Consider the following 17,114-nt stretch of genomic DNA (forward strand, 5'->3'; position numbering starts at 1 on the left):
CAAGGCTCACCCTGACTAATTGACAAAAGAGACGAGCGAAGCTGCGCGCACACGCCCTCGATGCGTGGATTGTCCCTTGCCAAGACTTTTTTCAACATTCGCGCGCTCTGTCTTTTGTCTATTCATAGAAGCCGTGTCATTATAATGCGCGATTCAACATCATTCTTCTCGATTAGTTATCCACACGGAAGGTCGTTAATTTCTGCACGGCACGACGTTCGAGCATCGGGTTCGCAAGCACGCAGCCGACCCGCGGGTGGGGTGGGGTGGGAGTAAACAATTGCAGTTTTTCGTCTCCGCGAGTCGCGGCTCCTCAATTAGTCGGCGGCTTTATTGCTCGCTTCGGCTGACCTACGAGCGCTAACGCAGTTAATCTATGTCTTCGCGAGCGAGTCTGTCTCTGGAAGCGCGCACGCCCACCGACGACGCTATTCAACGCGCAATCGAATGAAAGGACGCGCGCGAACAGTGCGTCGGATACATCCTGCACGCCTCTGTCCGTTGGAACTGTCTCGAGCGGCGCGTAGGTTCGATCGGCTGCAAGTAGCGTACCGGAAATTTGCTGCAAATCGGCTGAGAGCTGGATCGCGAGGCAGAGAGAGAGAGAGAGAGAGAGAGAGAGAGAGAGAGAGAGAGCCATTTTTGCCGGCGCAAGTGGACACTTAACGCTCGCAGTAAATTCAGCCGGCTTTATTGCCTTTCGCAGCGCAAAACAAAAGCAATACTTTGTCGCCTGCGCTTTAAAAGCGTGTCGCTCGCAGTCCCGGGGCTATATTTGTCGTGCGACTGATTATGTCAGCGCCCGCTCGCAGGCCCTCTATTAACTGCGTTAACGTCGTTTTATACGATGCGATTTCGCCCGATTGGCGCCCGACGCGCTCTAACGCCACGGTAATTAAATCCGCTCCCCCGCCTCGCGATTGCACGCGGCTCGCGATTTTTGCGCGAAGTCGCGCTCGCCCGCGATCCGCTTTATATGGGCAATTCGCAAGCGCCCCGGCGATCGCTTCGCCTCTTCTGCCTCCACATCAATCGGCAAATTACTCGGGTCATTTGGCCGGATGACACGTACGCGAACGAGTCGGTTGACGCGAGGCTCGCGCCAAACAGCTCCGCCGACGTCGCCGCTCGCCACAAGGCGCATCGGAGAGCGTCGAAACCCTGCCGCCCTTCCGCGAGTGTACATTTTGGCATTTTGATTGACTGACTGACAGAACTAATGTTTGCGGCCCGTCCATTGGAACGGAGAGAAACGCTTTGCTTTTACGCCTCGGCAGTAAAAGCAAAAACACGGTGTCCGCAGTTTAATGCTGTTCAAACAGGAGCTCGGCTCTCCCGCTGTTTTGTTTCGTTGCCGCGAGCCGCGCGCGCGCGCGCGGAAGAAAGACAAACGCGAAACAAGAAAGCGCCCGCTATCGGGAAAAATCGGTCGATGACTTATAAGGCAATTATTTAGCGCGGGCGCCGCATTGTCCGATGGCGCGCACAATGTAGATGCAATGATCGTGGCCTGTCGGTTTGTGTCTCTGCTCGCGCAGTCATGAAATTTATCTGTCCCCGCGCAGCTATAAAAATGATCCTCGATGCAGATTTGGAGTGGACGCAGCTCGGACCCATAAATAACGCGTCCCCTAATTAACATGTGCAGCGCCAGCCGCTTAATACAATTCCAGCGGGCGGACGCTTAACGACTCCGGAAAGCGAGAGGGTATAAAAGCGCCAAATTCGCCAAGAGATCGGACTGCATCTCTTTATTCGATGCAGCCACGCAATTAACGGCCGAGGCACACGACTCTCGATCGTCGAGCATCCGCGCGTGCTCGCGCGTCCAGCGTTGCGAGATCCGATCGCGCGATATCCGCGCGCGTAATAAAGCAATAACGCGCGCGGCCGCCCACGCACGAACAATGCCAGATAGGCATCTGACTTGTCTTTTTCGAAAATTAAAAGTGACGAGAAAAATAAATAGCCGCGCGCACTGCTGCCCGCACTGCCGCCCGGCTACCGGCGACCGAGGGGCCGAGGGGCCGAGGGGCCGAGGGGCCGAGAGCCTCGGAAAAAATGGAAACATACACGACGCTGCGCGGTCGCGGGGAAAAACACGGGAAACTCAAGCGGCTCGGATCAGACGATCGAGGCAAAATGAGAACCGTGTTTGCTTTGGCTTTGTGCTTTAACAGGTTATACGGCTTAGATGTTTATGGCCTGCGTGGAGAAGAAAAAATATTTAGTTTATCTCGCGATCAGCCTACGGACGAGCGATTTTAAATTTGATTTTTCAGCGGCTCGTCTGTTGACAATCGCAAGCCTGTTTTGATGCTTTTATAAAGGACCGATTCCGATAAAGGAGGATCGACTTTACATGCTTTTCCTGCACGCGAGTAAAATCATGCGCGCGCGCGCGCGCGCGCGCGACCCTCGTCCGTGTGTATCGTTGATAGGTAAACGTTTTCCCAGAGTTATCGCTTACAACCATTCGCTCCAATTCATCTTGCCGGCGCTCCCTTCTTCCTTTTTATCTTTATGCAGCCCTTCGGACGCGGCAATGGCTTTTTTGGTTTCAACACCGAGCTCTGATTACGGTGCTTTGCCCATCCCGCGGGCACGTAATCGACGCCAATTCATCAGTCACCTTTTCGTGCTTATCTACAGGTACGATAGCGTGCTATTGCACTGCAAACTTATTTTCACGTGTGCCGCTCTACTCTGTGCACTCGACAACAATAACGAACATTATGCGATTATTTCAATTAGTTGACATCGTTTCGGAGTGAAAGTTCAATGGCTCTGCAGACCACTACCAAGTTCGCCCATCGTTCGCCCTCTAAACTGGAGTAGGTATCACGAACGTTTTAATAATGAAATGAAGAAAAGCGTATCGTTTAGTTTTTGAAAAGATTTACGACTTGTTGCTAGATTAGATTTTTAGAGTACCGATTGCGTGGCAAATGCCAAATGTGTATGCCTTTTTCGGCTGTACGAGCTTGTTAAAGGACCTATTGGCTTTGGAATTTTTGCAAAATTCCCGTTTACGTAAAATGCGGTAATGCGGCGAATGCTCAACGGGAGCAATTTGAAAATGTTTGCAAGGACGAACGTGAGATTTCATTGGGTGGTGATCCGGCAAAATAAATCTGAAAAGCAAATAGTCGAGCCATAAAAAAGGCAGGCACGCGAAGACAGCTGTGCCACGTATAGGGCGCCTTGCAACAAGCGGCCGGCCGGGCGCCGAGCAATCGTAAAATAATTATACAATTACGGGCGCGCGGCCCGTATAATCAATCGGCCGAAGCTAGAGAGTTTCTCCGGTCCCCTCTGCCGCTAACGCGTACGCACATAGCTCGGGCAGTAATTCGTATGCCGGGCGCATTCGTCCGTAAAATTGACCGGCGCCCGCGAGCCGCGAGCGATTATTTGCCGATACTCGTTGCGACTGCCGGCGCGCATCGCCGCGGGCCCCCGAAGCGCGGGCGAGCGCGCGCTTAATTGTGCCGATGTCGCGCTCGCGGCTGGACGACGAGCGGCGTGATTTTCGGGCGACGGGCGCGCCGGCGAATCAATCGACTTGGCCAGCCGGGCGTCGAGAAGAAGGAGCGGCCGACGGGCGCTCCGCGTCCACGGCGATCAATCGGGAGCAATCGCGAGCAATCGGGAGCAATCGGGAGCAATCGGGAGCAATCGGGAGCAATGGTGTTGACCGTGGATTCTCGCAGGAATTCGCGGGGCGCGCGCGCAAGCACGAGCGCGCTTCCGCACACAGCGGTCACGAGTCAATTTGGCCGCGCGCAGTGCGGGCGCGTTTGATTTCCCTAATTAATTGACCGCCGGGGTCACGTCGCGCGGATGGCAGTAATCAAGTGTGCGCAGCGCACCGCGTAGGGGACGTCGAGAGCTCGAGGTTGCGACTCGCCGTGTATCGCGCCGCGAATGGCCCAGGCTCGCTCGTCCGCTCGTCGGCTGCTCCTTCTCCCAGGGCTCGTAGCGCCACGGCGCCGCAGCGCGCGATCCTTCGCAGAAGCTAAGATAAGAAGATACGGTAGGCGTTCACTCACCAAGATGTCCGTTCTCGTAGTAATCGCCATTGTCGAGACGGTGCTTCTTGAGCTGGTGCGCGTGGTGGCCGGCTTGCGCGGCCAAATGACTAGCGGCGAGATTCAGGCTGACGGAGGCGCGCTTCGGTGGTCTCCCAGGCCTAGAGCTGAACAGTGGTAGAGAGTTACTGTGATTTAAGACAACCGTCGTCGGATTCGATCACTCGGTCTTCACCGACTAAACGGTACTACTTTAAATGCTACGACATCTTCTCAACTCCTTCCTCGACTCTTCCTTCCCTTTCGTCGTCGATCCTTGCGATTCCAGCTTATGCGATCGATAAGCCAGAAAACGCAACGCAGGATAAACGATACCTTCGTGCCGATCTCAATCACGATCAATTTCGTGCTTTTCTTTCTTCCCGGGAAGGAGAGTCGAGAAAGCGACTGGGAAGATCATTAAAAAAGGAAGGATCATTTGAAAATGCATTGCTCCGTTAATCGGCGCCGATCGTGCGAACGCTTATATATATATAGACGAGAAAGAGGGACTCCGCGATGACTTGCCGAAATTTACGCTCCCGCTGTAAGAAAAAATAAGAAGGAAACGTTTACGGCATCTGCTGCCTGCAACCTATTTACTATTTGTTGGCTTGTGAGTTGTTGCTTTTTCACATCGGTGATACCAATATTTTTCTAGAAATTACGACCGTCGAAATATTATGTATAATTTGAGTGATTTCATTTTTCTTCAACTAAAAAAACTTTTCTCGGCTGTCTGAAAATATTTTAAAGTTCGTCCTTCGATGCTTCGCATCAAGTCAGAAAAACAGTAGCGTCGTCTCTAATGATACGTAATGCGCTTCGTTATAGAATCAACGAAGAAAAATTGATTTGCGATAAAAGAACAACAAATTAATAATGACCGTCCGCGCGGCGTTGCCTAACAATCCAAATTATGAGCGCACAATATAAAGTCCAAGATTACAAGCAATTCGTGAGTGATTAATAGCGCTTGTAAACGAATTAACGCCTCCCAAAGTGCGCGGCGGCAAAGTCCAAAGTCTAAACCACAACGCATAGGCGAGTCGTGAAGACGAAACGCCACGGGAGAGAGAGAGAGAGAGAGAGAGAGAGAGAGAGAGAGAGAGGCCTCGTTCATTTTTCATGGCGCTACTACTATCCAAGAGATGGGCGCCAAAAATATCGAGGAAGCTCTCTCTCTCTCTCTTTCTGTTTCTCGACGGGGCCCATTATTACACAACAAAAGAATGCGGGGCCCCATCTCTTCGTCAAATCATCGACCCCTGCACGCGCGCTGCTTTCACGTGTGTTTGCTGTGCGCCGATTCGCAACAGAGATTACGAATTTTCTTTCCTTTCACTGGCGGCCCATCATATCTATTTGTTTCGGGGATTTGGAAACATGAGCGCCGCACAATAGAGTGATATTTAGACGGTATTTTTCTTCTTTTCATCTGTTCCTTTTGGAAGCGCAGTAGCTGCAATTATATTCGTCGGCGCTCAATGCGATACTTTTTTCTTCGTTTCTATCATTTTTTCTTGTTTGTTTCCTAGATCAGCCGTGTAAAAAGAAATAGTTTTGAAATTAACCGACTTTAATGATAGACACCCACCGTTCTATCCCCATTTTCTCGCTTCCGATCGCTCTTCTCGTTATTCCTCGTCTTCAGCCCGGCCACTTCACAGACCGCTTGCCGTCGCATCTATCACTCGTCACTGATATCGCCTTTGCATTCTTTCGGAAATCGGCGTTTGCGCGAGAGCAACGCAATTTTAAATTCTGCTCGCGTATCTTAAAGGTGGAAGCTACTTATCCATCTTGCCTCTCCTCCCACAAGGCATATGTCGACGGGCGGCGGGAAAGGAGACGAAGGAATAAAAGGAAGCGAGAGAGAGAGAGAGAGAGAGAGAGAGAGAGAGAGGAGCAGACGAGCTGATCTCTTAAAGCGCTTAGCTTCGGGTTACACAGGCAACACATCCGAAAACAACGAACGCGCATAATGCGCACTTGTTTGCCTTCGATATTTATTGCGTGCGCCGAGACAAACGAATGATTGGGCTGCGCGCGAATACGCGTGCAATCATAATCGGACAATGCTGTTATTTATCGCTCGTATATCCGCAACGTGAGATTACCTTAACGATTGGCATGCTTTGCTTTTGTTACTGCACTGGCCGCGCGCGGCCCCGGCACATCTGATTGCAGCTTGTCATTTTTCGTCCCAGCTGCGCACCGGACGTGGCTATACCTCAAGGTTGCATTTGAAATTCAAATACATCACATCTCGGAGCATTCGCCGAGTCTCGCGGGCAAATGACTCTCACTCGAGTGATAATCCGTGGATCGAGTGGCGAGTTACATGTCGGCAACGATCTTATCGCTCGACGTGTAACGTGTGTTAAGTCGGATCGCTTGCGAAAAGCGAGCGTCCGCGTCTCTTCGACCGATCGACGGAGCGTCCTTTCGCAAGCGCCCACGCCGCGCCATTTAACGCACTATCGAAACTTATTCCGTCCAGCTAATCGTAACTACCGACCCATGTGACTTTGCTGCGTCAGAGCTGGGACCAGCTGACCAGGTGAATCGAGAGCAACTTTGGTTTGGGAATCGGCGTGAATCGTGCAACTCGTTCGATCTCTACGACGTTTGGCTGCAGCAGGTCGAATAAAATCCAAAGGAAAATCCTCGTTCTCCGCGGCAGCAGAAAGTCAGGCGCGCGTATGCAGCAAAGCGTGAAAGAACGCAGACGGAAAGCAGCGAGCGAGCGAGTGAACGCGAGGAATCCAAGAAACGCCGGCCAGCAGTTCTGTCTAATGCACGTTCCAGCAGCGCGGCGCGGCATGCAGATTTTTCGAGCAGAGCCAGAGAGGATGTTCTCCAGCAGTAACTTGCTGATTAGCCATAAAACTCGCGTGCGAGCAAAGTGCAGTCCGCGTTTTAGTCTGTGTGCACATGGGCAGAGAGAGAGAGAGAGAGAGAGAGAGAGAGAGAGTGGAGGCAGAAGGGCCAGCTGCGATTCTCCGCCTTAATGACCGGCGTGCACTCCGGCAGCCCTCTCATGTACCATACGCACAAGAATAAGAGAAAGCTACCAATGCGGACAAGCGGAGAAACAGTTTTGCTGCAAACCTGCTGCTGCTTCTTCTGCTGCTTCTGCTGCTGCCACGCTGCCGCGCTGCCGAGGAGCTTTGGTTTTTCGCCAAGCGTTTCTTGCAATTCAGCGACTTCCCCCGCGACCGTCAGCGATCGTCAAATGAAAGGTCGATTAGACTCCGAATAAGCCATTCGCGTGCAAGCAAAGTGCCAGTCCGGCCGAGCAATGAAGAGCAATTTGCGCGTGTGTACGTTGCGTGACGCTACGTGTCGGCGAGTCATAAAGTATCACCAGCGGCAAATAAGCCACAAAGCCGGGCAAAGCTCGATCCGGCGTAATCATCGCGATGTGCACATACGATGATTGACTTCCTAAACGACCGATCCAAATCACTTGTTCCTGTTGCAGCTTGCCGATCGCGCGCTCGTCCTGCGCGTACGCCAATTTTGCCGCGCGCGCTTGCACGTAGAGCCGATTTAGTTAGCGAACGCCTGACGCGACCAGGCAATTTCAGCTGCGCGCGATCGCACGCCTGAAATCGACGCAGTGTAATAATTAAATCCGCGCGCAATACTCGCACAGCACACGTATTTCCACTGTAATTACACGGCCTGGACGGTGAGCTATTTCGGCGAGAAAATCTTCGTTAACGAATTAAACGGCGCGCGCGCAGCTTTCGTTATGATGTATCGGTTAATAATTTCAGGTATTAGTGAAAGTTTATGTTTACGCGCGCAGCTCGATTAATTAAACCAGGACAGAGTGGAGAAAAAGAACGGAGAAGCTAATTTTTGGGAGAGCTACTGCACGCTGCGCGAGCAGCTAACAAATGGCGAGCGCGAGTACGAGGAATTTACGGAATCGTCTGACCGGCAAATTATTATGATAGCCATTTGTAGGCTTTAGACCGACGGCACGAGTGCGTTACTTGCCGCAAATAAATTAAGGAAACTCCGGCCGTAAGTGCAGCAGCAGTTGGCCTGATTTCCATATTAATCACATAGCGCGCGCGAAATAACAATAAGCAGAGTTGGCGAGGATTCCGTTTGATGCGCGTGCTCGCAACATGCTAATCAGATGCTCCCGCGATTATACTATTGCCTCGTGCTCGCGCACCTTACGGAAGCGCTCTCCCGTAATTAAGACAATTAAAGCCACTCGCTATAAATCACACCGACTTCTCTTCGCACTCATCTACTTAACCTTATATCACTCTCGGACGATCTCACCCCCTCCCCTCCCCTTCCCTCTCACTCTCTCTCTCTCTCTCTCTCTCGCAACTCACTCGATCCTTTTTCCGCATACGCGTTCTACAACATGTAATTCTTTGTCATTATTTTTCTTCTTTATTTACTGTCTTTCTGAGAACTGGGTCATTGAACGATTACCGATATCTAACTATTGACTCGTTGATTACGTAGTTTCTGTATGATGGACGAATCCAACGAGACTGTTATGAACTGCAGTATCTTCGGAAGTATCAAACTACCTTGTAAATGGAAAAGCACACGAGTGTGCATTCGGTAATAAAAGCCTCTTCGCTGATAAATTAAGCACGCGATATCACGCAAATCTTACGCTCGTTGATTACGCAAAAATCAAACTCTTCGAGCACGCCTTCGCATAATAAAAGCAAAAGCTCGAAGGAGAGAGAGAGAGAGAGGGAGAAACTCGTAACAGTACCTCAAAATTACTAGTTCGCCTTGGCCTAAACGAAACGCCAGCGCGCTTCCTACTTTTCTTCTGTCTCTCGGCAACTCCGTTTCGCCTCCTTTCTTCCCTCTGCTCGACTTGCTTCTTTCTTTTTTCTTTGTTTTCGCGTGCACACGCGCCCGCGTTTTTCGCGCTAATCTATGCCTGCCGACCCATCTGGCGCTGTTTATCGGCGAATCCCGTAATAACATAAAGACGTCTTAACGAGTCACTTTTCAATTTCCGCCTGTGTATACTGCAATCGGATGCGAGCCACGGGAAAAATTAAATTGCCACTGTCATCGAGGCTTCTTTCGTTGTTTTTCACCTCCTTTTCCATCGTGGATAAGATGCGGCATTGATTCCGATCGTCAGTTGCTGGCGGGTTCGTCGTTCCCGTTCGACGATTCGTGAAATCGCCGTGCTGACGATGCGCAGATCGAGAAATTTGCAGAGGGCAGAGGGAGGTCGCATGCAAATATCTATTCGTTGGCCATAAAGCGAGCTGCTCTTTCCGCTCTCTCTCTCTCTCTCTCTCTCTCTCGCTCTCTATCGCTATCGATTTGCCGTCTCGCGCAAACCGAGTCATTTTCACGCGCCTTCTTTGTTTGCCTCTTGTTGGTTTTTTTAGTTTCCGGCATATCGCCGGGCGAACTCTGCGAAGGCCGTGGGCGGGCTGCTCCAACTCTCATAAATTGTCAATTTCGAAGTCAATTTGCGTGGGCTTAGGAATCGGCTGCCGGTTAATTTCAAGGTGAATTGTGTCCAATATGGGTGTATTATTAATGGCTCGACTGAGAGAGGGAGTATAACGCGCGCGCGCGCGCATGCACACAGTGCGCTGTAGGGTCGTGCAAGTTTGAGGGGCTGGGTGGGTGGGGGTGGACTCTCCCCAAATCTATCGCTGAGGGCGCATGCATCTATGCAGCATATGTACACGCGATTGCATTACTTTGCTCGTGGACGGAGAGAGAGAGAGAGAGAGAGAGAGAGAGAGAGAGAGAGAGAGCGAGAGCGAAAACGTCATGTGGCGCGGCAGCGATAAGCTCTCGCGTGAATGTGCCATTATTATGCGATAGAGCTCGACGGCGGTAGCGATTGTTAAAGATATTCCCGTATGCCGGCAGCCCCGCGAGAGAGCGCACTCTGGCAAGCAGCTAAATGCACTGGCTGCGGCAATATTAACGACTTAGCGATTGCTTTCGCATTTCGATTGTTAACCAGCTACGAAATTACGCTCCCCTGCAGCTGCCTACGCTCGCTCGCCGCCACTCGATTAAATTTTGAGGAGACATTGCCGACACGCGTAACTCCGCGCTGCACCACTTTGTCGCGCTGACGTAGCGTCAGCGAAACAATTGGTTTGCCGTTGCCCAAGTAATCATCATATTAGAAGCTCATGGCAAACCCAACGATTCAATCAACTTTGGCAACGTAAGCTTCATCGTTACCCATTCGTCGTGTCTCGTATAAAACCATCCAATTATTTTTCTATTCAATGCCTTCGTTGCATTGATATTGAAATTGGCTGTTTTCAAAATCAAACATATCCGAAATATATTTACTAAGAAATGACAAATGACGTTTTTTTCTCGGAATACTTGTTCTCCATTGTTGAACCCGAACCCAACCCAACCCGCATTCACTGCAACAATTTCATATAGTTTTTGTTTCCGTCGAGTCAGAGTCGAATCGGAACCGCCACGCGTGCCGCTACCTTACGTCTGGCAAAGTGATAGGATGGCTTTCGGCAGCCGTGACTCGTCGTTTTGAAATCATCGAGCGGCTAAAAAGAGGGAGAGCGTAGGAAAAGAAGAGAAATAGCTGCCGATAGAACGGTTGTCGTGCACAGACACGCGTACGTACACACACGGATTGTGTGTAGGAGAGAAGCAGCCACTATTAACCCCCTGAAGGCAATTGCACATTCCTTGGGGAATGTGGAGCACTTATCGATCGGAGTTCCGAATGAAGGGAGCGCATGTTTATTATGTTACCGCGAGCGAGCGAGCGAGCGAGCGCAGCCAAGCGGAAGGATGGAAAAAAGGAATAGTGCACGCGGCTCGCGGACTCTTAACGAAGATTGCAGTTTCTGCCAAGAGACCGACGTCTCGCCTCTTGCTCCTTCTTTTCCTTTTTTATTCCGTCGATTTGCCTCTTTTCCCCGAGGACAACTTTCTTCCTCTTCTCCGCGATATTGACTCGACGATAATCGCCATTCGAATTTTATTTATGGTTTATGAAGAAAGCCCAGTACGCGCGTACGTAAGCAGCTTCGATAATAAATAATCGATCGTCTCCGCTGGCGCAATCGCATTACTCAAAAACTTTGTAAGAATCTACTTTAAAGTCAAAAGCTGAACTGTCGACTTGTCTCGGTGCGCACCCCTTCCCACCCCCCTCATTGCAGCGTGTATATATAGGTACGACTCTCGTCTGCCCTTTTCGCAATCCCTCTCGTAAAGCTTCGTCGCTTGCAATTCCCGTCATAACAACGACTTCAATTTTCGTCAGCGAGTCTCCCGTCGTTATCGTCACTCCACGCGCGAGAGCAAAGAGAGCAACGCCAAACTTCGATTTCCCGCTTTATAAACTTGATTGCTCTGGCTCCTCGATCTATATATATTTTCCAAATTGTAAATTTTTACGACTTTTATCTTTGTCATACTTTGCCTTCGCTTACTCAACCTTTTTATAATATACGGACGACGACTGACCCTTCGATTGCACCACCAGTCACATTCGATTTGTCCGATTTCACACACATACGCACGCGCGCGCGCGCGGAATAAAGGGTGCCTAAGTCAGGCGATACACGAAACATTCTCTTTCGATACGATGTTGTTTTATTTTTATGTGCCTTTTATTTCATTGACGATGTACGAGGAAAGCAATGTCGCGTGAATATCTTCAAATCGGCGTTATGTTTTGGATTTACTTTCCAAAAGCCTAACTCTTCCGACGTGTAGGTGGAAAATTGCAGACATTTCTGAGGAAAAAATATTTATCAACAGCAATAAAAGTCGTGTTTTATAAAGTAGCTCGTGGACGCGTGAAAAACGCGGAGCCGGAGAATCAAATGAAAAAAAGAGATATCAAAGAAGGCATCGAAATAAATGAGTTACATCACGCTCGGCTCATTCATCATCGAAAAATCAAACGCAGCGCGCGCGGCTATGTCTATAAGATCACTTGAGCCGCGCGATAAAGTGGAGCCTTTCTCACTCTCTCACCGAGCGACTTAGAGAAATAAGGTAAAAAACGCGAGAGAAATCTCTCTCTCTCTCACCCCTAGGTGCCTCGCGGAAGTCTCTCGCCGAGATAAGTGTACGGAAAATAGGAAGAAAGTGCAACGAGCGTGAAAGATGCGATTTCATCGCTTTCGTTCTCATTCTCCCTCTGTTGAAGGAAAAAAAGAGGAGGAGAAGAAGAAGAAGAAGAAGAAGAAGAAGAAGAAGAGGAGCTCGCTGCGCGTTGCCTCCCCCTTTTACACGAGTCGGAAGGAATATTTTCTAATAAGCACAATGTAAAGGGGCGCACAAAAGAAATCGCGCAACCGAAGAAATGAGAGAAGGGGAAGGGGGTAGTAGGGTAGACTTATCTCTCGTGTAATATTGGATTAAAACTTATGCTACTGTTCGAGTTCCTTTCTTTCGGTCGCTCGCGCAATATGTTATTTTTATTGCTTGTGGCTTTGCATAATATTTGCCGCCACCGCGTGGCGCCCTGGCTAATTTTAATTTTTATTCTTTTTACAGCGCTCGAAGAGAGAAGCTGAAATGAGCGAGCCAAGCGAGCGATTCTTTATTTATTTATGCCGCGTCTCCTCTAGCGCGCCGACAACTTTCTGATTTGTTTTCGAATTAGACTTTTCCTGAGGCGCTCGCCCCGAATTAAAATTTTCCCTCGCCGGCCGCCTGCACGCGCTGCCTCTCAAAGGCATTCGAGTAAGAAAAACACTGCCTGCAAGAAGTGTTGAAGTCTTGGTGATTTATGTATCTGATACGTATATAGGTATATATATATATATATATATATATATATATATATATATATATGTGTATCTTTTTTCTCGACTTCGCCTTCGCCTTCGTTGCCTCTTTGCGAGTGTCTTAGGTGAGAAAAAACTGTAATTGTTCATGAAATACAATGCAGGCGCGCAATGCATTGAATAATATTGTCTCGCGTTCTCGATTTTCCCCTCGTAATTTTCATTCGTCGAGGTGATCGCTTGAAAAGCAAAACACGCAGTTCGCTGAGTTATCGCGCACGAATGAGTAATACCGACGTCTTGACAAGCATCCATTACCAAAAATTACGTCCAATGGCCATTTTTCCAATTTCCGCGCTCGCGCGCGAACCGCCGATCATATCCGTAAGGAACACTCGCCCCGGCGTATAAAAGTGCGCGCGATCACGCGATATTACGCCACGGAGAGCAGAGCAGCTGAAATGAAATGAAAATAAAAAGAGAACTCGCACGCGTTCACAAAGTTATAATCGGAAATCCAACGAGGAAACGTCTTGATCCTTCGTACACGACTGATTCCTTCGAGAGATAGACGCTGGACAAGTTTACCAACTACCTCGGCAGCGAAAGGTGACATAATCAAACGAATAAATCTCAATTGCACAGAGAGATGCGAGTCGCTGACCTCCGAGTTATGCAGACGGAAACCAGAAACGAAAATGCCGAAGCACCAGTATGAAGAATAATGCACGGTATGAAGTTTTGAAACAATCAATCATAGTAGAATCCTGCGAGCCGCGAGTAAATCGAGTTGCACGCGGATACGCAGGATTCTTCGGTAGATACGTGTTCGCTTGATGACAAGACGTCACACGCACGGCAAACAAGGCGGACATGCAGCTGCGTGCGGACGTTTAATTATAATTTCGCGCGCAACGCGTCTATCGTTATACAGTACTCTCGCTCCACGCGGCAGGTAAGCGATCGCGCGCTCGAAAGCCCGGAATCCTCCGCGACGATTATTCGCGGTTTCTCAAAGCAAAACCCGAAGCGCAGCTCTAATTGAGAGACGGCCGCCAGCACGCGAGGGATATAAGCAGAGTTTCAACGATTGGTCGGCAAATAGAAAATGGTTGTACATTGGCAAGAATTTTTTATGCGCGTGCAGTTTTTATCGTTTCCTGAACAGAGATAGAGGGTCGCTGGCTTGTGCCGCGGTGTGCAAGGGAGCTGGTTATACTCCTAATTAACAGGTGTGTGTTCTCTCTCTCTCTCTCTCTCTCACTCGCTTTTGCCGGGCACTATCATTCCGAGGATCTTTGATGTTTATTGTCAGTTCAGAAAGTGTAAAATATGATGATGGATGCGCCGCGGTGTATCATTTCGATGCTCGCGTACTTTATGCGTCTACAACACGAGCGCGCAGCTGAGAATACGATCATCGCGTGAAAGAAAGAAAGAAAAATAGAAGAACAATGAGCGCTGCTCCGCGATGCATCGCCGACTGTATACTACTCGTAAATTTCTTAACGCCATGTGCGAGGTAAAAACGTATCCTCTCGCAGATAAACTGTCGTTTGCCGCACATATGCCTCGTTGCAACTCTACTAAGCTTCTTTTGATCATCGTGATTGCTTTTTATTGCCTGAGAATTTCAAACTAACTGAGATAGCGTTTGAAAGAGTTATAATGTTTTCGAGTGCTGTGTGTGAAATGATTGCATAGCATTGTGGGCTGTAAAATGTTTATTTGCAACCTTCGAATGGTGATGGGATATTCGCAAGACGCAATAAATGAAAAGCATTCCGGAGCGACGCAGTGCTTGTTCTTCAAAGTATACACTCGATCCATTAAATTTCGTTAAAATCAGTTGGAATGCGCTCGTTATGTGATCGTTTAGCGGCACATCATTCAGTTTAATTAACAAGCGTATCACGCGTTCGCGCATCCGTTAATTCTCGTCGACAAATTGATTAAAACAGAAGCGGCAAACGTAGATGGAATAACTAGAGCGAATCCAAGACAGAAAGAGAGCAATAATAGCCGAATCGCACACGTCGAATTCCAATGGCAGTTGATCGCGCGAGTCGAGATACACGCGCAGGAAACGTTTCGTTTCGATAACCATTAAACGTTGAAGCGCGAGCGTGAAATGCGTGTGGCTTTCGGTCATAAAGCTCGCGCGCAAGCTCTCTCGCGGCAGAAGAAGCCTCGCTCAGCGCGCGTGCACTCATTTCAATATTTTCACTATAAATCGCGCGCTCGCTCTGCTTTTTACGACGGCCGACGCGGTCGCCGAATAAATAAATGAACGCGCGCGCGGCGTGTCGCGTGTGCTTTTACGAGCCCGAGAGCCCACAGAAGAAGAGCCGAACGCGTGGGTCAGATGTGTCTAACTGTCCCGATCACTGTACGATTGTTCGAAAAAGGGTGCAGACCCCCCCCCCCCCCCCTCTACGTGTGTGTATACCGACGGCTGTAAAAAATTAAACGAGTTTGATTGCTTGAAAATTTTTTATTGTTCATAAATTAAGGCACATCGTTTGACCATTTTTCACTTTGATTGTTGTTCGTTTCGATTTTTACAATGCGTTTCAAACATCTACTGAAGGTAAATAAGCTTCCACTAGGTATTAGGACTAACAATAAGAGATCATTGAATCAAATAGGTGTAACCATATACAAATTACATATCACTATGTACATTTTCCAATTTCAAAACAGATTAAAGATTTGTAGATGATATTTAACAGGTTCTTTACAATGACCATGCAGCTATATGCATACTTCAATGGATAACAAATTCGTTGATTACAACAACAATAACAACAATAATACGAAGAAACAATAAAGTTGTTTCTGAAAGTTTATGTATATACTTCGATTTACTATTCAAATATGATCATATTCTAATAATACGAATAGTAGTAAATGTAGCGATACTTGGAGTGATGTTTTTCATGTTATTGTTATATTCCGTTAATTGAAAATCCGCAATAAATTACGCAAACCAAATGTATAAGATTGAAACATATGTGACTAATTTATCTAATTTAATTGAAAGATGATTTAAGAATGAAACTCTTATGGTAAACGAGAAATTTGAATAAAATTAAAGGTATATACTTAGGATGGAGAGTAAAATAAAATGTATTTAATATTACAAAATTTATAATCGAAAATCTAGCATAAGCCTCAAAATTGTAATTTCATATTAAAACATTTGTAATTGAAATTTGTCTGAATTTGTTTTGAAATATGAAAGTTTCTTTGAACAGTGAGGTTGAAATCGATAAATAGACATCTACCGGTAAGACAACGAAATAATAGTTATCGATGGAAAATGAACGTTGACATAGAATCATTGCTAAAATGACCTATATAGAAAGTAGCTAACAGCAATAAAAACGATAAATGAATGAATCTATTGACGAAGCATTGCAAACGGAATCGATTCCGAGTAAGTATACTTAATGTAGGCAAAATGTCGGCAAAATGTCGGCAAAATGTCGGCAAAATGTCGGCATTACAAGTGAATTAGCGAAAACGAGCGGCATCGTGGCAGCGCTCATTACGTGCACCTGTTTCGCGGTCAAGTGCACGCACTGCCACACGGCCACGCAGCCACAGCCACTCGATTTGGCCGGTCGACTCGAAAGTCGAGGAATTTTTCAATTTTTCGAATGGTTCGTGGGGAGAGTTATTGCGGCCTGCGGCTACATTGTGCTTCCCTACTCCGCGCATATTTACGAATTCGCGTGAGCGTATATATACATAAGGGGAATCGATGCTCGTGATTATCATACGGCGATGCTATATATTACTCGAATTAACGTATGAGCGCATGATTGCTACTAGCCATTTCATCGCGGACAGCGATGTCCGTGTTTGATCGGCAAATTATTTAGCAAACCACTGGAGAGGTGGCTGCTTTCCGAAAAATATTTAGTCTCAGCCGTGAGGGTGAATCACTAATTATTCAAGTCGATGTTCTCTTAAATATGATTTCCTTGGGCGATAAAAGCTCGCTCTCATCCGTAACTTTGGTTCTTCTTCGCCTATATAATTCGACTCCCCTCTGTTATTCTCCCCCTACCAGCCTGATCCTTTGGCTTTCCATCTTTCTCGTTTCTCTTCTCGTGCTCAACTTTCAAAACTCCCACAACCGAAAACTTTCGTTTTACGTTATTAAATTTTTTATAAAGATGTAGTCGATTATCGGCTTTTATCATTGACTTATCCTCGACTCCAACTTTGCAATGCCATGCCGAATAAAGTGAATGCCGGAATGAGCAGAATCGGC

At 48.0% G+C, this 17,114-nt stretch overlaps 1 protein-coding gene across 4 annotated transcripts in view; it reads right to left on the reverse strand.

The window, feature by feature from the left end:
- LOC131664726 (dachshund homolog 2) overlaps positions 1-17,114 on the reverse strand; it is a 173,399-nt gene that overhangs the window by 101,240 nt on the left and 55,045 nt on the right. For 3 of the 4 annotated variants that reach the window (XM_058936037.1, XM_058936036.1, XM_058936033.1), the window contains exon 2: positions 4,053-4,198. In XM_058936037.1, coding sequence (XP_058792020.1) covers positions 4,053-4,198 — 146 coding nt within the window. The remainder of the gene's footprint in view (positions 1-4,052; positions 4,199-17,114) is intronic. The other variant, XM_058936035.1, reaches the window with a different exon arrangement.

Source organism: Phymastichus coffea, unplaced genomic scaffold (genome assembly GCF_024137745.1).
Source record: "Phymastichus coffea isolate CEN01 unplaced genomic scaffold, Cenicafe_Pcof_1.1 PCOF00045, whole genome shotgun sequence".
Lineage (NCBI taxonomy): Eukaryota > Metazoa > Arthropoda > Insecta > Hymenoptera > Eulophidae > Phymastichus > Phymastichus coffea.